At 42.0% G+C, this 23557-nt stretch overlaps 1 protein-coding gene and 1 pseudogene across 1 annotated transcript; both read left to right on the top strand.

Moving 5' to 3' along the window:
* The first annotated feature begins 1491 nt into the window (after positions 1-1491).
* On the top strand, positions 1492-23329 carry LOC148118851 (pyroglutamylated RF-amide peptide receptor-like). The gene is given in 6 exon segments (XM_087899405.1): positions 1492-1831; positions 16156-16314; positions 17833-17894; positions 19741-19976; positions 21347-21444; positions 22125-23329. Coding segments are annotated over 6 exon segments (1302 nt in total). The 3' UTR covers positions 22532-23329.
* On the top strand, positions 4235-5038 carry LOC148118852 (POU domain, class 5, transcription factor 1 pseudogene; annotated as a pseudogene).
* Positions 23330-23557: the final 228 nt, after the last annotated feature.

Here is a 23557-nt window from a genome sequence, read left to right on the forward strand (position 1 = left end):
TAAGTTTCATTCTGGAAAATATATTAGTAAGAAAATAATTAAGTCACAAACTATGAAAAAAATCTTTGCAAATCACCTCTTTGAGAAAGAACTTGAGTCTAGTATCTAAATGAGTCTCTAAACACATAAAAAGTAAATAGCTCAATTAGAAAATGGGCAAATCATGTGGACATAATTTTACTGGAGGAGATACTAGGCCCGAGGTACAAGTAAGTACAAGAGAACTCGGTGTCGCTGGACCCCTGGAAAGCACAAAGATCCCCCTACACCTCTACATGTCCATTGGCACAGCTGGATTTGTTTTAACTATGCATATTGATGGGGCTGAGGAGATGGCTGCGTGGACAACAGCCATCTGTACAATCATGAGGACCATAGACTAAAACCATGGCATCTGCATAACCCCAGCCCCCATGCTGTGGTTGCAGGCATATAACCCTCCTTAGGATCCTAAGAGCTCGATGCCCAACCAGCCTACCCAACACAGCAACCTCAGGGGTCAATGAGAGTCCTTATCTCAAGTCATTAACTCAAGGAGGGATAGAGAAATGGGCTACTTTTGCTTTGGTTTCCTCATACATGAACAGTCACGTGCAGTAAACACACACACACACACACACACACACACGCTTAAATAAATAATAAATACCAGCAAAACCAAAGACTAATAAGGGTGTGAGGAAAATTCAGGCTCCTGCATTGTAAATAGAAATGTGAGATGGAACTGAAACCTTGGAAAATACCTCAGGGGTCTCCTTATAGATTAAATATGCAAGTCACATGTAGCAGCTTCTAACAAAGCCTGACATTACCAAAGTACCCAGCAATTGGCCAATGTTAAATAAGCAGGTAAGGGGCAGGAGAGTGTGACTTTGAATGGGAAGGTCATTGGTAGCTAGGGCTAGAACACACACACACACACACACACACACACACACACACACACACACTGTCTAGTTCCTGGGTCTGTGTTGCTGTATATTAAGTGAGACACAAAGGAGTTAAGTGCAGTGAGGGATACAAGGAACCACTCTGCTATCACTGCAGCTTCCTCTTGTGTAGTTTGTTTTTAATTGCGATGGGTATGTATGCTTACCTTATTTCTCACCGGGAGACTCCATGAGAAGTGGAAAACTCAAGTCTCCAGTTTCAACCTCACATGATCAAGGGCTAACAGAAGCTGACAACATCAGATGAATGTCGGGCCCCGCCCATCCTCATCAGTCCCAGGGGGCTCTCCCGACCTGAGGATGCAAAGCTGACTACCTGCTAAGGCATGCACAGAGATCACAGAGTCAGAGACACTGGGCTCAGACATTCCTAGGGATTACAGAACTTTTGTGAACTTCAAACCCTCCTGACTGAGATCGCCTGGCCCCGCCTCCTGCTCCCCCTTGCCTGTTAATGTCTGGGCGCATCCTCTCTCCTCCTGAGCTCTCTGTCAGCAGACTTGGATCTGCCAAAGCAGAAGACTGGCAGCACAGGCTCAGCATGCAGGCGCTCAACATCACCGCGAAGCAATTCTCCAGGCTGCTGAGTGCGCACAATCTGACTCGGGAGCAGTTCATTCATCTCTACGGGCTGCGGCCGCTGGTTTACACTCCCGAGCTGCCAGCGCGGGCTAAACTGGCTTTTGCGCTGGTGGGAGCACTCATTTTTGCCCTGGCGCTCTTTGGCAACTCTCTGGTGGTCTATGTGGTGACCCGCAGCAAAGCCATGTGCACAGTCACCAACATCTTCATCTGCTCTCTGGCACTCAGTGATCTGCTCATTGCCTTCTTCTGCATCCCGGTCACAATGCTGCAGAACATCTCCGACAAGTGACTGGGTGGTAAGACAGAAATTGCATGCGCACTCACGGAAACGGACAAACACACACACAGGCACACACACTGCATTCACACTTCTGATCTCTTTATATTTCTCTGTCTAACTGAGTCTCTGTGTCCTTCTTGGAAAGTCACCTTGCAGGCAAAAGGTGGAGGTGAGGGGCTGTCTATATGGTTCAGTCCAGACTTGGTTGAAGTGAGAGAGGTTGCTCAGGGAACCTGTGCCTGTACTTATTTCCAGCATTTTCCATAATTACAAGGTGAGGGTTACTCTATTTATTAATGAAATAACAAAAGAATCACCAATGCTAAAGATCTCTTCTTGTTCATCCACTTCCAAATTTGCTTACCAGCTACTGTGTGTCTTCCAGAAATGTTTCCTGTATGTGCTAGCTAATGTCTGATCTCTAAATTTTTTACACCAAATAAAATATTTGCAGCAATTTCTACAATTCCTTTGTAGAAATTGTACTAATAGAGTCTTGTAGGGGGAGATGTTGAAAGTACATCCCCTCTTGACTTCTAACAGGGAGATGAGATTGCACCCTTATTAGAAGAGGGGCGGAAACACAAAGAATCTGTTGAGTGGGGTCACTGATGTTGCAACAGTATGTGGACACTGAAAAAAAATAAGAAAACTCTGGGGATTCCTGTCGGCTGTGTTCTGACCACTGCTGGGCTGCCCCTCAGGAGAGCGCATTCACCCATTTTCATAAGTAGCTGTGTGCTTGTGACCACATAAAAATCCCTAGGAAGCGATTTTAAGTAAGAGAGATGGCTCATGATTTCTCCACACTACCATTTCCTCCCTTCTGTGTTGTCTCTCTAGCGCATGAAGAGTGTTTTTCACCCCCACCGTTGCCCACCAGAGACCTCCTACTCATTTCTTTGCCGCTGCTGCCTTCCACTGGTTTGTACTGTTTATTTCAGCAAGTGGGATGCTGAGTTGTTGGCCCCATCTCATCTGCCATGTGTTTCTAAAGACCTGTGGAGCACGCAGCACTGACTTGACAGTGATGATGTAGAGGGGTCGTAAATTGGTGTGCAGATCAGACACTTTCTCACACTGCCTAGTGAGAGTATTGTGTTTGGGCATTTACGATTGACCACTAAAACTGACTCCAACAAATTCCTGAGGGGATTCGGGGTCCTTGCATGGGGCTTCTGAAGGAAGGGTCTTGAGTTACTACTTCTAAGTGTTAGAACACAGATTTAGAAAGCAGTTGCAGCCCTCCTGAAAAGGAGCATACGCAATGTGGGATCCTTTAATAGTAGTCTAGAGGCTAGACTGCCCTGAGCTCTAATCCACGCTATTTGGACCTATAGGGGCTTCAGGTTTGCAACAGAGTATTGAGGAAAAAACTTTGCAAGTGGGGTAGAGCAGATCATTAGGCCCCTGTTCAGAGAGAGGTGTGGTCCCCACTGTGGGCCAGGCACCTCTTCCCTGTCGAGCAACAGTTATGGCTAACCGCATCCTTCCGGTTCTTTTGCTTCCGGCTTTATGGGAGTCATTTCACTTCAGATCCTAAACGCTGTAGATGTGGTGACATTCTGCACACTTGTTTAGAGGGTTAGTATGAGAAAGTATAAGAGTGCTTTGAACAAACTGATTGTTAGGCGTGGTTACACAGCTGTAATCTAGTACTAAGGGGGGAGTAGCAGGAGGATTGAAAGGTCTTGGCAGCCTGGGCTGCACAGTGAGTTTACATGAGGAGAACCTGGATCACTAAAACAAAGCAGAGAGAGAGAGAGAGAGAGAGAGAGAGAGAGAGAGAGAGAGAGAGAGAGAGATTATGCTGTGAAAGTATCTGATTAATTCTATTAAGAACTGTTTAGTTGGAGATGGCTTATAATTATACAGGACTAGATAAACAATGGTCTATAAGTTGAGTATACAACAGCAAAATTAGAGTTCGGATGAGAAGAAAAAGCCTGAAGAAACCCCGCAGACAGGTGTGGAGAGAAGTAACTTGTAGCTACAGATGGGATAATAATTTCAAAGCTGTCATGATGTGTCATCTAAGGAGAGTACTCAATAATGTAAAAGATGAAAATTAATGCATAAGTTATTTGACAAATCTAGTGAAAAATCTCCTCTATGACAAAGTATCACCTTGAGAATACAAGAGTCTATAAAGTCTGCCATTCTTTTGGGGTCTCAGAGAACACAAGAGGCCCCAAAGTAAGTAAAATTAAAGTGTAATAGATGAAGAGCCACTCTGTTGCCCAAGGAAGTGGTGTCTGAAGAGAGAAGGGTGTCCGGGAGCATTTGTCACTCTGTAGTTTGGTGTGAGAAAAAAAAATGCTGTATTTTAAAAAGGCTGTAAAAGACATTTGAAGAAAAATCATGAAATGGGAATGATGGAGAGACACAGAAAACCAGGTCACTGCAACTGGGGAAGGAAATGCGTCGTGAAAAAGTCAAAAATATGAAGCCCTGTCATAGGGAGTGGTAGAAAAAGCAAAGCATTCATGTGGGCCAGGTAGGAAAGCAACTCAGGGTGGACCTCCCCTGGACCTACTGCCGTGAAGTGAGGACCAAGTCCTGAGGAGTCCCAGGACCTGAAGGCCCTGCCGAAAGAACTAGAGCAGTTTGCTAAGCTGCCGGAGCAGAAGAGGACCCCTAGTAGACACAGACTGACATTACCCTGGGCTTCTTGTCGGAAAGGTTCAGCCTGCTGACCATTTGCCTCTTTGAGGACCTGCGTCTCCGTTGCAAGAACGTGTGTAAGCTGCCGACGAAGAGGACGGAGGAGGCTGACAGCAACCTTTAGAAGACATGGGAAGCCGAGGCCTGGTGAGGGCGGCTAGAGGAAGCAGTGGAGGAGGATTGACAACCACTTGAGAGGGAGCCTGGAGAACGTGTTTCTGCAGTGCCCGGACCCCACCCTGCAGCAGGTCAGCAGCCCTGTGGAGCTGCTTGGGCTGGAAACGATGTGCTCTGAGTACGGTTTTACAACCGGTGCCGGAAGGGAAAACGATTAAGTATCCACTATTCCCAATAAGAGGAATATGAGGTCGCAGCGTCCCCTTTTCCAGGGTGGCCTGTATCATTTCCTCTGGCTCCAGGGTCCCGTTTTGGTGCCCCACCATCCAAGAGCCCCTACTTCACTGCACTGCACTGTTCAGGCTCATTTCTGGGGGTCAGCTTTTCCCTCTTTCCTGCTGTTCCTGTCATTGCTCTGGGCTCCCCAATGCCTTCATATTGAAGTGTCTTACCTGATCGTGGATGGGGGAAGAACCCAAAGCCTGTTGTTGCACCATGACTGTGGGATTGAGTTCTCCAGTTACTGTGGAAGGATTGCAAACACAAAGGATGGGGGCCAGGAGGGGAGAAGTGATGGAGGGGAGAAGTGCAGTGATGTCATTTATTATGAGCCCATTCTCATCATTTTGCAGCCTTGGACACAGAATGGAAAGAAGAAGAGAAAGAAGGAAGGAAGGAGGGAGAGAGGGAGGAAGAAAGGGGGAAGGAAGGAATTTACTTCTGAGCAATGAGTCTTAGCCTTTGAACACATGGAATCATTCCTTGGGGAGATTTAAGAAACACTTGATCCCATACTAAGAGATTCTGATTTTATGAGTCTGAGGTTAGCAGCTTGTTTTACATTTTCAAAACTTCCACACATCAGAAAGGATTACAATCTGCAGGCAAAGCTGAAAACCACCATGCAGCACAAACACGGACAGTGTCCGGGCTTAGCTTGTTAGGAAGGATAAAAGTGAAAAAAAGATTGAGGCAGAGGTTTAGAAAGCACAGTGCCTTCCACATATGCAACCTCAGAAAAGATATAGTGCTTTTTATTTTTTTATTATTATTATTATTAAAAAATTTCTGCCTCCTCCCTAACTCCAATTTCCACCCCTCCCCCACTCTCCTCCCCCTCCCTCTCCAGTCCAAAGAGCAGTCAGGGTTCTCTGCCCCATGGGAAGTCCAAGGTCCTCCCACCTCCATCCAGCTCCAGGAAGGTGTGCAACCAAACAGACCAGGCTCCCACAAAGCCAGTACAAGGAGTAGGATCAAAACCCAGTGCCATTGTCCTTGGCCTCCCAGTCAGCCCTCATTGTCCACCACGTTCAGAGAGTCCGGTTTGATCCCATGCTCCTTCAGTCCCAGTCCAGCTGGTCTTGGTGAGCTCCCATTAGATCAGTCCCAGGTGCAGGAGAAAGGGAAACAAAGTACATGCCTGAGGTGCTGCTTGGAACAGCTGCTGCTTTCTTAGAGATGACAAACTCCTGAGCTGAGGAAGAAGTTAAAGGAAGTTGTTGAACTTTATTTTACTGAGAAGATATTAGTTTGTGAGAGCAGTTCAGATCCGTGGCTTATAATGGAACATTAGTTTATTAATCAATTAGTGAAGAGATGGTGTCAATTACATTTGGTATAATAATTTTCCTTCTTTTACACTTCAGAAATTTGCACATGACCAAACTGATGTGAAATCAAGAGTACTACGTGATGATTTAAAGCTCTGTAATTGTCATGAGGACAACTATTAAATAGTCTCTTGGGGGAGGGAGGAGAAGGACTTGTTCAAAAGAAAAATAATCAAGAGCTAGATAGCAACATTAAGCTTGGAAGTAAACTCAGAAATGTCACGTCGTGGGCTAATCTGAGTGTGCTTTCTCCAGTTAGTTCTGTGCCTGCTTGGAGAGAAAAGCTCATGTCGTTCACCATTCAAGAAAATCACTGGATTTTCATGGGCAGTAGAAGAGGGGAGTAGTACCCACGGGATTCTATGTAGAGAATCTTCTCTATGTAGAAAAAAATCAGAAAAGTGACAGAAAAGGATATCTATATTTAAAAAACAATCTCTACCTCAGAAGATAAAAAAAGGATACTTCTTGCTATCTCTGGAAACTTCTAGAAGGGTTCCATCCAGCTGGGTGTCACTCTTTCTCTAGAATCAGAAGCTATGGAGTCCTCTGACCAGGACTTAGTTACACCCTGCGTTGGGGTGGGCTGCATTGGCCTGCTTGAATGACTAGGGTAGAGTAGATTTGCTCGGGAAATTTGTGATCAGCCTCACGTGGTATTCTGGCAGCCTTGCGTATTTCCAACGAGGCCCTACAGGCAAGACTTCACCTCCATCTGAACTGATTCTTGGCAGGATGCCTGTAGATACTTCATAGAGCAACACACCACCGCAAGATAGTTTCTTATTCTTGTCATGTGAGAAATTCTTTCTCATCCATCTCCCATGTTTGGTTCCAGTGAGCTCAGATTGTCCCACCTCACTGTAGACTGTCGCATCTTAGAGTTCCTTCGTAACTTATCTCTACCCTAGCAGAATGAGCCATGGTGTGTGCTGTTAGTCATTTTCTTCCTGTGGACTGGAGGCCTAAGGAGCTGACACTTTATCTGGTCTGTGTGGTCTACGTGATAAGCTTCCTGAATTTGTGTGGATGCCCAAGGGCTCACAAGTATGGGCTCATTGAGTCCTTGCTGGTTCCATGTGTGAAACTAAAACCAGCCAAGCTCATGGCCCCAGCAATAACAGCTGTGATCTTGTTAACCACCAAGATCCCCCAGAATGTGTATCCCCTGAACAAGGAACTCCAAAGGAGGGTGTGTGTCATAAGGTTGGCCATGTATGTCTGTGGGACCAAGTCCACCTAATAGCCAGTAAGTTCTATGATACATGTCTTCTGCCTTTGAGTTCATTGGCATTCTCCTCTATGGCCTAATCCCTGCATGAGGCTTTGAGGTTGAGCTTCATCAGTATTCTGAAGCTATTCCATGTCCACCCTTCTTGGTCTGGGTGGGGTGACCTGAAAAGACATATGAGATTTCCAAGAAACTACAAAACCCATGTTCACACCAACAACATCGTCACCACCACTGGATCCTCCACAGGGGGCAGGCGTCAATTGTTTCTGTAGTTCATGAAAACAATCATTTTCTGCCTCTCCTTTCAAGTTCACAAATTTTGTGGCCAACCAACTTCTGTGTTTCCAGTTCTCCAACCCCTTCCTGCCTCTGCTGAGGAACCACAGACAGCTCAGAGAAAGCTGGAGAACTTTCCTGGCCAACCCCACCCAGCCTGTGGCACTGAGGAAGACTTAGCAGAAGCTGTATTTTGTTTCCGATTCTGTCTGAAAATGATTGGTTCCTAATGATTAATCCTGTAACAGGTAGGGAAAGGCTTTCTGCTTTTCTCTGTCTTTGTGAAACTGAAACTAAATGCATTCGTCCTGTGTCTGGGTTTAGAATGAGTCAGTAGAGATCACAGAAACCTTAAAAGACAGTCTGCCCTCATTTCCTGGGAGCAACTAGACAGCTATGCAGTAAGAATGGGTTGTGAAGTGTTGCATCATGTATTAGTTGCTTTGTTGTTAACTAGGTTATATATTACATTGCCTGGCAACGTTAGACCAGGCAGAGCAACTTGAAAAGAATGTCTGATGCTGCCATCTGGTGGCATAAGACAGCTGCAGAACTGTTGCAACAATACAAGCTTTACATCTTGTTTTTTTTAAACAAAAACCAAAAAATAATATTTTTTGATTATACCCAATAGACAGATGCTAGTCCTGGTCGTACCCAAAGAAGCTTCCCCTTGCAATAAATAGTAGTGAATGCAGAGACTCATGGCTGCTCAAGGTGCTGAGAAAACGTGAAAATTGAATGCTCGTTCCTACAGACAGTACCTCTACTATACTGTCCTGTCTAAGGTTCAGGAAAGGCGCTCAAAGAGAAGGCAGACGAATGTAAGAGCTAGAAGACAGAGAAAGGGGCTGGGAAATGCCGTGTTCTAGGCATGACACAGCTATGCAGTCAATCTCTCAGCGGTTACGCCTGCCTCTGTTGACTGGGCCTGCACAAGGTAGGGCCTGTCATCAGACAAGCCTGGACAAAATTGGTGAGACGGTATCCCATCCCGATGACATACTGGCCACTAGTAGATTCTGAGGAGAAAGCAGGCATTGTTTTCCCTTGGATATTCACAGGAGGACCTGTGACTAGTTCAAAAGGCTCCCAGGACTACTTCAAATCAAATATTCACAAACAGCCTTTTCTAAACTCAGTGGGTCACAACCAAAACACAAAGAGGTAAATCCAAGAAAGGGACTTGTAAAGAGTAAAGAGGTGATGGGGGAGTTGACAGAGTTAGGAGGGAGATGGGGGAGTGGGCTGAGTAGCCATTACATATGCATCTATCAAAGGAGAAAAATTAATAAGAGTTAGATATAAAAAAACCTCCCCATTCCAATTCCACCCTACTCCCTCCACCCACACTCACACATTACTCAGGAGATCTCATCTATTTTACCTTCAGAGAGAGAGAGAGAGAGAGTAAAGAGACAGTAAATGTAATATAAAAGAGTACAAACAGTCATAGATTAAAGGAGTAAAAATAATAAAATAAATATTAAACTTGTAGAAATGTAATAAAGTAAAAAGTAAGCCACGTAAACATAAAATACACACAAAGAATCTACATTATGTTTATTATTGGGCTTTCTTTAAGTTTTTTGACTGTTAAAGAGCTATGTAATGAAAGACATTTCATTGCATGGACTGCTAAATTAAACCAAAATAAAGGTGTCTTAATTCCAAAATTTCAGTCTAAGGATATGTTGCTTTAAAAAGGAAGTTCTTCTTTTGTTTCCACAAAAGATAAAGACCTGTGGATTAATTCCACACTAATGTGGTTTGATGGACTGAAACCCCCTAAAAGGTTGCTATAAACATCCCCAAAAATACTTTGCCCAACAAAAAACAAAAAGAAGTTTGGAGAGAACAATGCCCATATTCCCAAATATGTCTATAAATGTTTGCTTATATTTAAAAGGGGATATGCTATAGAGATTTGCATTGGTATGAATCTTGCTTTATTGATACAAATTTAAAGTAAATGTTGTTAAATGTGTATATGCATATTTCTGCTCTTGATTAAGGTATTGTGTTTGGGCAGTTCATTTAAAAATGCAATGTATAATTAAGAAATACTGGTTAATAGATAGTCATCTCTATAATAGTCAAGCTTGTAGTCATATTAGTTAGGTTTTCTAGATACATAGAGATATATTTCAATTAGATAGGGATTCTTCAAGTCTTTCAAAGACCTTCAGAACATGGCATTTAAAATGTTTAAGAACTTAGTACTTTTCATGACAATGAGACTCATCTGCTCCTGGTAGCACTGATTTATTTCAAGAGGAAGATGGGCTTTGAAGAGACTCCTTATGGAGTTGGTTAGCCATTTGTGCAAGAACCTGCTCTTGCCTGGACTGCTTGATGGGATGCTGTATGAACTGGACATGCAGGACCCACAGAGAAATGACTGCTGAACTTGCCTAAAGGTGAGACATTCGTTCAAGGTTCCTGCTTCATGAAAGAGTCTGCAAGACATTCTGCAGGACACAGAAGAAAGTGACTGACAAACTACCAAAATAGGTAAAACTATCTTTGAAATTTCCTGCTTCATAGAAAAGTCTGCTGGATATTATGGGCCAATAGGCTGAAGATGGATCCCCCAATGATACAGAAGAACTTTGGGTGACTGTCTAGGTAGCAAGATATCTCTGTCAATTCTAGAGTTTTGGTAGCTGCTTACAAGGTACTTCCTGTTTACTTAGGTGATATTATATCCTTCTGGAGTCTTTGGTGGAGTTGAAAAAGAAATAGTTATAGTTATAGTTTTACTTAGTTATAATAAGAGATAAAGTAGATATAAATATTGTAACTATAATTCTTGCTTGGTAACTGTCTTGTTATATATAATTTTACTATGTTAAAATAAAAACCTTCTTTTTATTTAAATAGAAAGGGGAGGTGATTTAGAATTCCTCTCTGTATGCTGGGATTACCATTGATTACAAAGAAACTGCTTTGAACCTGTAGCAAGGCAGAACTAGCTAGGCGGGGAAAACTAAATGCTGAGAGAAGGAAGGCAGAGTCAAAGAAAGCTATGTAGCCCCACCAGAGACAGATGCCAGAATGTTACTTGATAAGCCACAGTCATGTGGCAATATATAGATTACTAAAAATGGTTTAAATTGAAATGTAAGAGTTAGCTAATAAGAAGCTAGAGCTAATGCAGCAAACAGTGATTTAATTAATACAGATACTATGTGGTTATCTCAGTTCTGGGTGGCTGGGACGAACAAGCAGCCTCCCACAACACAGGAGGACCCTTGTATGTCCCTCTTAGGGTCCCCCTTATAGCCAGGCTTCTGTGGGAGTGTGGATTATAGGCTGGTTATCTTTTATGTTTAATATCCACTTCAAGTGAGTACCTACCATGTTTATCTTTCTGGCTCTGAGTTCCTCACTCAGCAGGATTTGGTAAAAATGACTCCTAATGACATTCTGTTGTACCCAGGTTAGTGTCTTGCTCAGCCATCATCAGAGAAGTTTCCTCCTGTATCAGATGAGAGTAAGTGCAGAGACCCACAGCCAGACGTTACACAGAGAGGGAGAGTTCTGTCTCCATAAAATCCCGCTTCCCCCACCCCAGAGTCAAGGAACCCCATAGAAGAGAGGCATAAAGATTATAAGAGCCATAGGAGTAGGACACCAAGAAAACATGGCCATCTAAGTCAACTGAGCAAAGCTCAGACGATCCCACAGATTGAAGAGTCATGCGCAGGGCCTGCACGAGTCTACACCAGGTTCTGTGTATATTAAGGCTTCCAACTTAGTATTTTTATGGGATTCCTGAGGGAACAGTTGTAACTCTGATTCTTGTACCTTCTCTGACGTTCTTGTCCTGTTGGTTTGTCTTGTCCAACTCCTAAGTGATATTTTTTGTTTTATCTTATTTTATTATATTCTGTCATATATTTTTAAATGAATGAATGAAAATAGTCACTAGAGTAAAGGTTAACAATTGAACCATCACTTAATACATGCTGAAAGACGAAAAATCAGTTTTCTCCCATAGAGTGATACTGGATATATCAACCACTCCAGCATGTTCAGGAGTAGTGACCAACATAAAATAAACTCCAGTTTTTGCATGTGAACTTTTATTTGGTATAGTTTGATGCAATTTTTTGTTGTTGGGAGCATGATTTTGTTTTGTTTTCTTGGTTTGGGGGAGTTATATTGTTGTATTGGGTTTTTTCTTTGAGAAAGAACTTAAAAGTTGGGAGGGTTAGGAAGGGGAAAGGATCTGGAAGAACTTGGAGAAAAGGAAAAATATGAAATAAAAATAAAGTAATAGAAAAACATATTAAATAAATAATTTCCTGTTTTATAAAAATAGCTATTTACAATAGTAAGTGTTATGAGACACCTAGAAATATATGCACTGGGGAGGGTAGAGCAGGGTGGCAGTAGAGCCTCAACAGGGGTTTTCAGATCAAGGAAGTGACTGATGTGGGGGGAGTCGGAACAAAGGCTTAATAAAGGCGAAAGAAAAATAAAAGTCTTCTTTCCCTTTTTGGGAGGTACCAAAGGCAAACCCTGAGACTTGCTCATGCAACGCAAGCAATTTACCACCAAACTACAACTCCAGCTCATCGAAATAAATGTCTATTTTGCTTCAGTCTTACAGACTTTGAAAAATAAGCTTCCCATTTAAAAAGCCATGATAACTGAGTAGATAAGAAAAAGGGTACTCTTCGTACTTACAAAGGCCATTCATTAAGAAGCAAAACCCAGACACAGAAAGACAATTATCACATGTACTCACTCATAAGTGGATTTTAAACATAAAACAAAGAAAGTCAGCCTACAAATCACAATCCCAGAGAACCTAGACAACAATAAGGACTCTAAGAGAGACATACATGGATCTAATCTACATGGGAAGTAGAAGACAAGATCTCCTGAGTAAATTGGGAGCATGGGGACCTTGGGGAAGGGTTGAAGAAAGGGGGAGAGGCAGGGAGGGGAGCAGAGAAAAATGTAGAGCTCAATAAAAATCAATAAAAAGGAAACAGTGTCATAAATAAAAAAAGAAGCAAATCGTAAAACACTGGACCTACGATGGACAGTGTTAACAACCTATTTTTATAAACAGTGTGATTGAGGCTCAGACTCTCTGGTTGATTGGGTAAATACGGATCAGGGTGCATCCTGAAGTCAAGAATTCAGGTGATACATGCACCATCTGATCATGACGAACAGAAAGAACGTATTTATTTTGAGACAACACTGAAATGCTGAAACAAAAATGGCTAACTTTTGGGTGGTTAAACCATATTGATGGGCTTGCACGATGATGCAGCTGGTAAAACACTCGCTGCGTAAGTCTGATTACCTGAATTTGGTCTCTGAAGCACATGTATGCTGCCAGATGGTGGTGGTACACGCCTTTAACCCGAGCACTCTGGAGTCAGAGGCAAGGAGATCTCTGAGTTCGAGGCCAGCTGATCTACAGTATGAGTTTCAGAACAGTCACAGTTACTCTGTCTCTGTCTCAAAAAAAAAAAAAAGAAAAAAAGGAGAGAGGTAAGTAGGGAAGAAGAAAGAAAGCAGGCCAAATGTAAGAACACACATCTGTGACCCAGCACTCCTACTGTGAGAAGGAGACAGAGACCGGAGGACAGTTAGGAAGCTCAGCTGCTGTGAAGTAAGGAACATGCAGGCAGAAACACCAACACTTCCTCAGGAGTGTGGAAGGAAAGAAATGACACCCAAAAGCTCTCCTCTGAGCATATGTGCACTATGTCATGTGTGCACACAAGACAGAGATAATAATAAGATGATAGCAGTGAAGGAAAGAATTCTAAAAATATATTGTTGATGCACTTAGGTCCCTTTCACTAAAAATTTCTTCTCGTATCCCTTTGACCTTGGACTGTATAACATTGTATTAAAAAACTCACTGAAGGGATAGAAACTGTTCTGATCAAATTTTCAATGAACTCTAATGAATACTACTAATATTTTACTCAAATATTGATTTATTAAAATGTCACATGCACATAAGATGTGAGGTAACCGATTTACTGCATATGAAACATTCAAGCAGTGAAATGGATAAAGGTTGGTGTTAATTTATGTGCAGTTGCTGAAGGGGGTGGTCAGATTTAGGGGGGCAATAGAGTCCTAGTGTCTTCCTTGGCCAGCCTACAACATCAGTGTCGAGGGAACTGAAGGTCGGAAAAGCCTATCAAATGAACGGATGTGGCAATTGGACAAGAAACGCCTAGGGATGACAAACACACGAGGAGCCAAACACACAAGGATCGAAATGACTGTTAGCGAGTGGCCTAGCTGAATAATGACTGGTTTTCTGTCTTGGAGCCGCTCTGGAGCTCAAGATCAGACATCATTTGGTCCCAGAGCCAGTCGGTGAGTGAGGTGGCTGATAGGCAGCTGGACATGCAAGAGGACTGTCTCTGGGAGGTCCAAGCTGGGATTCTGGGTTAGAATTCACTCGGTCCCAGAGCTGACTAATCAGTGTGGTGGCTGACTGTTGTTGGGTGGGAGGACTGGGTCTGGAGTTTCTTACCTGGAATCCTGGTTCAAAATTCATACAGGCCCGTGTTGGCATGGTGAGTAGAAAGGCTGATAGACAGGCACACAGTGGCTCTCTGGGGTCCCAGCTGGACTGGAAGTGGTCTGTAGCAGGTGGGGAGTGGGGTGTCTTGATGGGTAGGTGGGTTCCAGTCCAGCCTCTACATCCTCCCAGAACCGAGCAGTGGCTGGAGAGGCTGATAGGCAGCTCTCAGTATGTTTTTCGTGCATAAATAACATGAGACCTTTTTGTTGCTATCACTTTTGAGATCTTTACATTAGAAAAGTAAAGAAAGCTAAAATTGTGACGCATGCCCAGCAGTGGATGGCCAATGCAAACGGAACTCTATGGCATCTTTTGAAGTTCTTGTCTCATAATGTTGAGTCAGGGTTTTTTTTTGTTTTTAATCTTAAAGGTCCTCTGTGTATATATTACAGTTTCTGATTTTATGTTTTTAACAGATTCCTGTGTGTGCAAACATGTGTTTCTGCATCTAAATTTGTTTTTTTGTCCTTTTTCTTTAGTTTTTTTTTCTTCTGTTTATTTATTTTATCTACTCTGATTTGTTTGGTTTTTATTTCCCTTATCTTATTCTGTTATTATTCCTTGGATGCTTGTTTTCTAATGAGATACAAAAAATGTGGTGGAGCCAGATGGAACAGGAGGAACTGGAAGGACTCAGGGGAGCAGAAACTGTAATCAGAATATACTAATGAAAAAAAAATCAATTTTCAATTTTAAAAAGTCAGCCTGTAGAGAATTTAAAAAATCATAATGGTTAAAGGTTTAATCTACACATCAAGTTGGATAGACATGCTGAGAAGATACCTGAGTCTTGGCTAGGGCTAGAGCTCCACGGGTAGCCTACTTGCAGCAGAGTGTGAGATCCTTGTTTGAATCCCCATAAACAAGGATTCAATGACGTCATCTGTAATCCTGCTGCTCCTGTGAGAAGATGGGAGGTGGGAAAAAAAGAATCCCAGGAGTCTGTGTGCCAGCTAGTGATGGAGGAGGGTTATCTGTCTATTGTTACTTTCATTGGTTAATAAAGAGACTGCCTTTGCCTTTTTTGGTAGACCAGCCCTTAGGTGGGTGGAGTAGACAGAACAGAATTGTGGGAGAAAGAAAGCAGAGGCAGGCAGTCGACATGACTCTCCTCTCCGAGACAGCCGCAGGTTAGAATCCTCCCGGTAAGCCACCACCTTGTGGTTCTACACAGATTATTAGAAATGGGTTAATCAAGATGTGAGAGTTAGCCAATAAGAGGCTGAAACTAATGGGCCAAGCAGTGTTTAAAAGAATAAAGTTTCCGTGTAATTATTTTGGGTAAAGCTAACCAGGCAGGCAGCGGGAAGCGGCCTGCCGTTCCTTTTACAAGCTAGGATAGCATAAACAGCAATGAACACTGTGGAGGTCAAGGACCAGCACCCGAGGTTATCCTCTGACATCCGTGAGGGCTGCATGACCCATGCACATCTGCATTCACACACATAAATACACACAAACATGAACATACACACACACACACACACACACACACACACACACACCAATACCATGAACTTTGATGAGAATTACTCCTTTGTTATGATTTCAGAGAGAGAGAATGAGAAAAAATAACTATTATTTCCCGGACAATCATTTCATTCCAACTTTTCTCTTCTGAAAATAATAGTCTGGTGGAATTTTCTGTTCATTGTTTTTGAGTCAGAGTTTTTCAGTGTAGTCCACACGGGACTTGAATTCTCTCGGATTCTCCTGCCTCCATCTCCTATGTGTTGGGATTAGTATGTACCACTTTACTCTGCCACTCACATAGACTCAGAGTTAGTGGTTTGTAACATTTACAAAGAGACAGATAAGTCTCTTACAGACAGCTTTTGTATGACGTGTCTGTTTCCTTGCTGCAGGTGCCTTCATCTGCAAGATGGTGCCTTTTGTCCAGTCCACTGCCGTTGTGACAGAAATCCTCACTATGACGTGCATTGCTGTTGAGAGGCACCAAGGACTTGTTCATCCTTTTAAAATGAAGTGGCAGTACACCAACCAAAGGGCTTTCACAATCTTGGGTATGTGAGCCACTTTTTGTCACTTATTAAAATATCTGCTATTGTCTGACTGTGACGGTGTACACCTTTAATCCCAGCACTAAGGGAGGCAGAGGTATGCAGATCTCTGTGAGTTTGAGGCCACCCTGGTCTACAGAGTGAGTTTCGGGACAGCTGGAGATACACAGAAAAACCCTGTCCTGAAAAGCCAATACATATATACATACATACATACATCTGATATTAACATTTTAGAAATGGAAGGATTTGCTTTTGCATATTGCTTCAGAGATTCCAGTCCTTGGCAATGTGGCTCTGTTATTGCTGGGCCTTTGCGGTAAAGCAGAACATGGCATGAACATGTGGTGGAGCGGTAAAGCAGAACATGGCATGAACATGGGGTGGAGCAGTAGCTCACCTGACAACAGACCACAAGAACATAGACAGAAACCATCCAGGACAGGCTGGATACCAGTGGCCTATTTCTTCCAATCAGGCCCTACTTCCTAGTAGTCCATTTATCTATGATTCTTTAGTGGATTAATCCATTCATAAAGTTAGTAACTTCATGATCCAATAATGTCTCCAAAATCCATGAGCTAGCAGTCAAATCCTTCAGGACTTTGGAGGACATTTAATGCTTAAATTGCATCCTTGAGTGAAGGTACCAGTGTGCCACCTACAGTGTTAATGGCCTTCTTCATTATAGAATAATATCATATTTGTACAGCAAAAGGTTTTTTCCTTCATGTGTATGCATTCTTGTATAATTTAAGGGGTTTAGTCCTCTCTGCAATTTCCCCACATGGTCTCTCCTTTAGATCTTCCCTAATATTGGAATATATTATTGTGGATATAGTTCTTCAGTTTAAGCCTTCAATTTGGAATGCTGACAAGTTAGCTAATGAATGGAGCCATGAGTGGCATTTCCACGTCAACCTTCCTCTGACCTGAGATGAGAAGGCTCTGGGTGTACAAGAGCAGAAGATTTCAATACAGAGGGAACTGTGTGCTGGAGGGAAGCTGGGAACAGGGTGTTGTGCAGAGACGGCTCCCAGTCAGTTCACATAGAGGTTCATGTGCCTGAGAACGGAGCAGAGCCCTGCAGGTGCCCACCCAACAAGGCACCTTCATTTCGCTTCGGGCAACTCTAGGTCCTTAGCTTGCTGTAGCTGTCCCTGACCCAGTAAGACATGATGAATACAACATAGCCTAGAAAAAACTACGGAACTTGAAACATGGCCTAAAGTCTAATGTGTTAATAGATGAATTTTCCTTTTTAGCATTTATCATTGAACGCATAAAATCTTAAGATGTTTTACAATGGTCTAAACTTATAATAATCAGATGCATAGTATACAGCTATAGAATCATCAAAGGTATCAAATTTGATTACTATATAATGTCAAATAAATAAGCAAGCCTTAAAAATTTAGCTGGCCTGTCTCATAAAGAACACTGAAGATAAAGCCCGGGAAAAAAATACAGATAACCGTGGCTCCATTTTACCACATTATGATAATGATCACATTTTTACAGGTGTGGTCTGGTTGGTGGCCATCATCGTAGGATCACCCATGTGGCACGTGCAACGCCTTGAGGTAGATCTGAGCTTGGATCACTATTTGTACTACTGAGATCCTTCCCTGCCTCTCTCTTCTATGAGCATTACCCATCTCAGGAGCATCCCAGCAAGTCTGTACTCCTCAGTTCCCTCACTGGAGATGTTTTCAATGAATTAAAATAGTTTTCTCTGTTTTATTTAATTCTTCTAGTTATTATATTGCCAAGACATTGATGCCTAACATTTAAAAATATGTTTTAAGGTTGCTTTCTCCATTTTCCTACAAATTGAACATGATTTTCCTAGTATGCTCCATTATCCTAACATAATTGAGACTCTAATGAGTGCTTTATATGTTCTTTTATTGAAAATAGATTTTTTTAACATATGGTTTTCCCTCCCTCTACTCCCCTGGTTAATTCTTCCTCTCCCTTGCATCTGGATCTCCCCCTTTCTGTCTGTCATTAGAGAACAAATAGGCATCAAAGGAATAATAACAAAATATAATAAAACAGAAAAGAACAGTTGCAAGAGGTCACTTGTTTGTTTCCCAGCGGCCCAGCAGTTCGGACCCAAAACACAGAAACTATATTATTTAAATCACTACTTGGCCAATTACTTAAGCATATTGTTAGCTACCTCTTACATCTGGAATTAACAGATATCCACTATTTTATATTTTACCATGAGGCTTGTGGCATACTGGCAATGTTTCAGAATGTCTGTCTCTGGCAGTAGCTCCATGGCTTCTCCTCAACTCCACCCTTACTTCTCCCAGCATTCAGTTTAGTCTTCCCTGCCTAGCTCTATTCTACCCTATCAGGCCAAACCAGATTCTTTATTAACCAATGGTATTCACAGCACAGAGAGGGGATTCCCACATCACCTCCCCTTTTCTGTTTAAATAAAATTATTTCATTGCTATTTCATAACTGTATTTTTGCTACTGCTCTGAATAATAATATAAATATCTGATATGCAGTCCCTGTTGGGGTCATGACCCACAGACTGAGAACTGCTGCTGTATTTCCCCTCCCTTCACTATTTTTCCTTTTATTGTTAACTCATGCAAAAAGATGTAAGAGATTGGCTGATTCTCCTTCATAATGCTTTTCTTGCCTGCCTCATCTTCCCAGGTAAATTAAAATTTGAGTAAAAAACACACTCAGAGAGCATCTCACCCAATCTCTCTCCTTCTCCTGCCTTTGTCTGGTGGGTTCAGCCATGTGTGAGGACTCATAGTAAAGAAAGCCAGGGGTTCATTTGGTCCAACCTGTCTGTTGGTGTGAACTCGAACATCTTTTCTCATCCAACACAGGTACCAATTTTCAAAGACAACAGGGCATTGCTCACAGAGCCGCTGATAAAACATATAAAATGATATACTCTTGTCTACTTTTTAAAACAGAAAGGCAAATATGGAATTTTACTAGTCATGTTACATCCTTCTTAAGAATACCAAGTGAAATCAAGATTCTCCAAGTCTGTTTCTTCAAGTGAGAAAGCAAAATAAATTAGTTTAATTAATATTAAGAGAGACAACAGGCAGCAGGTGGCATTCTCAATAGATGGTGAGGTGAGTGTGTCCTTTTAGCTCACCCAAAATGGTGAGAAAGGGAAATAAAAGTTGAGAAAGTCAAGAAATGAAAGAAACTTGCATGGACCTCAATCCCATTTCAAATCTAAAAGCATGAAATTCTCAAAACCTAAGCAGGTTAATTGAGAATTTTTTTTACTACAGAATAACAATAAAACAGTGATTCACTTTGCAATAATACCAATGGCGAATCTGAAAAGTCTTTAAAATGATGTTCTGTGATGACACTTGACTGCTTCTGATGTTGACCTCTGATTCTTTCAACTCACTGTTTCTTACGATCAAGATTAAGTATGACTTCTTATATGAAAAAGAACATGTCTGCTGCTTGGAGGAATGGGCCAGCCCTGTGCACCAGAGAATCTACACCACCTTCATTCTTGTCATCCTCTTCCTCCTGCCTCTGGTGCTGATGCTTGTCCTCTATGGTAAGATCGGCTACGAACTCTGGATCAAGAAACGAGTTGGAGACAGTTCAGTGCTTCAATCCTCTCATGGGAAAGAAATGTCCAAAATAGCCAGGTTTGTCTCATTCACTGCTCACCTCTGTTTAAAATTTTTGACAAGCTGCACCAGAAGGGACAGTTGTCAAGGATGCCAGAACTCTTGGATAATCTAGTCAAAGTAATCTAAATTGGAATCTTTAAACCCTTGAAGCTTTGTGCAATTTAATATGTGTCAGAAAGATGGATCAAAATCATTTGTTCTCAAATCAAAAGTGAAGCTGGGAGTAAGAAGAGAATACAGAGCATGGATACATTTTCATCTGTATATAAATATGATTTGCAGAAAGAGGTATGAACTGCTGTCAGGGCTCTGTGTGCATGGGGGTGGCTCTGCTCACTGTCACATTGCTGGCCATTGTGACACAGATCTGCATTTTAGCCCCCCTCCCCCGTTTCCTTAATTATACCCGGTTGTATAATAACATCCATCCTTACTTCCTACCATTCAGAGACAGTGATGACATATATAAAAATGTTTTAGCCTCAGCATATTGCTTATATTAAATGGTTAGTGTTGAAATTTGAGCACAAAAGCTATCTTTTTATCTTATTCATTAGTGTCTGTTTTAAAAGACTATGATGCTGTGTACATAGCACGTGAGACTCACTTTATATCTGCACGGAGCGACGGTTCACATGGAGATGAGAGGCACCTCCTGTGCGCACGTCCAGGGTTGTATGGGTTGCAGTTAAATCTTGCTGGACAGTGTCCTCTAGGGCCCTGTTTGTATAAAGACAGTCCTTTCTCAGTAGAAGGGGTTCCCAAGACTTCATTGTCTTTCATTAAGTTAATGATACTCTTTCCTTGAAGAAAGAATTCTGGAGTTGAAAGGAGAGGTGCCAGGTATGAACTTGTAAAATACACAGCAAATATATAGTTCTAGTGAAGACATAACTCCACCTTATAGGAAAAATAAAGAAATGAGTTTGAATTCCTGGTAAACCAGTTTTAATTCAATTCTTGAAGCTAACTGTATTTGATAAATATTGATGTTTTGTTATCAAAGAAATGAGAGGTTTTCAGTGCCCAGTGAGTTAAAGATCACTTACTAAACTTAGGCTCCTAAATTCAAACCCAAAGTCCGTCAGTGACCAGCCATCAGGAACCTTCAGAGCGCCACACCTTCTGCGCTGGCCCATTGATCTCTGAGTATTGATGATCCATGTAAGTGATCTAAGAGCATGCCAGACCCACAGAGAACACACATCATAAGCATGTTTAGTACATAAAGACCATGAAGACAAGGGTGAAACAAACAGGAAAAGGCCATAACCTACCTGCTGTTACGTTTGAGTGGCCTAGGCTCAACCTTTATTTCAGTCTTCCTGTTTTAACACATTTTCCACAGAAAACTGAACCAAAGCAATGCTTTCTCGTGGGTCTAGGAAGAAGAAGCGGGCTGTCGTCATGATGGTGACAGTGGTGGCACTCTTTGCTGTGTGCTGGGCCCCTTTCCACGTTGTCCACATGATGGTTGAATACAGTAAGTATATAGCATTCTCCTTAGATAGCTCTGGTCCATTTCCTGCTAGAATAGACAGAAATGGCTATGAATCTGTTGCTATTCACTGGCTTAATTAAACACCAAGCCTCAAGCCTGCTTCTTTCCTGTTCCAAGGCCCTAGCTCCCTGTGTGGTGAGTGACTCTCTGTGACAAGGACACTTTAGGAAGTGTTCTTTAGTCGTTGTATACAATAAAGTAAAACTTCCAGATTCAGATTCTTCCATTATTCCTAAAGGGGGTAATGTATCATCTTATAAATCTTCTGTTTTTACAACTTTGACTTGCACAGTTTCAATTTACTAACACGTAGGATTTCAGCCAGCACCTCTGGATATTCTCCCTGATAAGCCAAGACTTTACAGTGTGACTGTTTTTGCATTGCAAGGGAATATTTGAAGGGTAACTCCTGCTTCTAGTGTTCACAAGATTTGAATGATTTAGTGTAAGATCTGTGAGCCCAGTAGCATATGCTGAACACCAGCCTGTGTTTATAAGAATGATCGTCATAAAAGCCATTTGCTCCCAGGTAATTAGGTTCCTCTCCCACAGTGGGCTTCAGAAATCTGCATGCCTTTTGTCTCTGACAAAGTCAGGTGAAAAATAATTTTTAATTTTCTTAAGAAATTCAATCCACATTCTAACGTAAAATTCTATTTCAGGCAATTTTGAAAAGAAATATGATGATGTCACAATCAAGATGGTTTTCGCTGTCGTACAAATAATTGGATTTTTCAACTCCATCTGTAATCCCATTGTGTATGCATTTATGAATGAAAACTTCAAGTAGAATTTTTTGTCTGCAGTTTGTTACTGCATGATAAAAAAATGCTTCTCTCCAGCGCAGAAGCACCGAAATTCAGGAATTTCACTGACGCAGAAGAGAGCAAAGTTCTCACGACGACAGTGTCCAGCAGAGGGAGCCACGGGAGATGCCTTCAGTGATGCTAACAGCGAAGTCAAACTGTGTGAACAGCCAGGGGAGAAAAGGCAGCTCAAGCGACAGCTTGCTTTCTTTACTCCTGAACTTTCTGAAAATTCAATGTTAGGCAGTGGACAGGAATTGTAATAACTTCATAATCAATATCATTTGTATGGAAAGTTATTTCAAGCAAAGGTCAAAAACTATTTTTAAATGATGACAAGAAAGAAAACAAGGCATGTTTTCCATTTAAACTGACAGAATTCATGGAACTATAACTTTGAAAAATTACTAAGAGCATCGTAGGTTATAAAGGTAGATAGATTTACTAAACACACCATACATAAAGCAATGGCTTCGGCACAAGTGTTTAGCCACGGAGTCAATGGAATGTGACTTCCTGTACGTTGTTAAACTGGATAGAAATTACTAAAATTGCATCATCATCTTAGCATATTAAACAGCTAAACACCATACTGTATTTATAGTACACTGTTGAAGCTGGGGTAACAACCTTTGCAATTGACATTTGTGCCATAATAACAGTCAAAGAAGGCAAGGAGCCAGGCAAATGACAACTAATAAAGCTTAAAAGACAAATGCCACACTCCTCCAAGCTGCCATCTCGGCAATGACAAGTCACCTCATCTTCTGAAGTCTCTGTTTGTTCCTGTATGAAAGGAAGGTTGCCCCTAGCTTACTTCATGGAGCAGTTGTGAAGCAAACTCTGACCAGAAAGGAAGCCACTTTTCATCTACAGAGATGAACTCCGAGTCCTGGCCCTGTTTCTCCTGTCTTTAGCTCCACTCTTCTCTGCTTTCCTTTCTGAGATTTATCCCAGCCCTGCCTCGCTCTTCTCTCATGACTGTTTTGTAACTGGTTTTATCCTCAACGGAAAGGCTGGCTATCCTCCTTTATTGATTAGATAGATAGATAGATAGATAGATAGATAGATAGATAGATAGATAGATAGATAGATGGATGGATGGATGGATGGATGGATGGATGGATGGATGGATGGATGGATGGATGGGTGAGTGAGTTGCTGGCTTGGTAGGTGGGTGGCTGCCTAGCTGGGTGGATGGATGGATAGATAGATAGATAGATAGATAGATAGATAGATAGATAGATAGATAGATAGATAGATAATCAGATCTCTATCTCTATCTCTTT

The sequence above is a fragment of the Myodes glareolus genome, chromosome 20, assembly GCF_982192425.1.
Source record: "Myodes glareolus chromosome 20, mMyoGla1.1, whole genome shotgun sequence".
In the NCBI taxonomy this organism is placed as follows: domain Eukaryota; kingdom Metazoa; phylum Chordata; class Mammalia; order Rodentia; family Cricetidae; genus Myodes; species Myodes glareolus.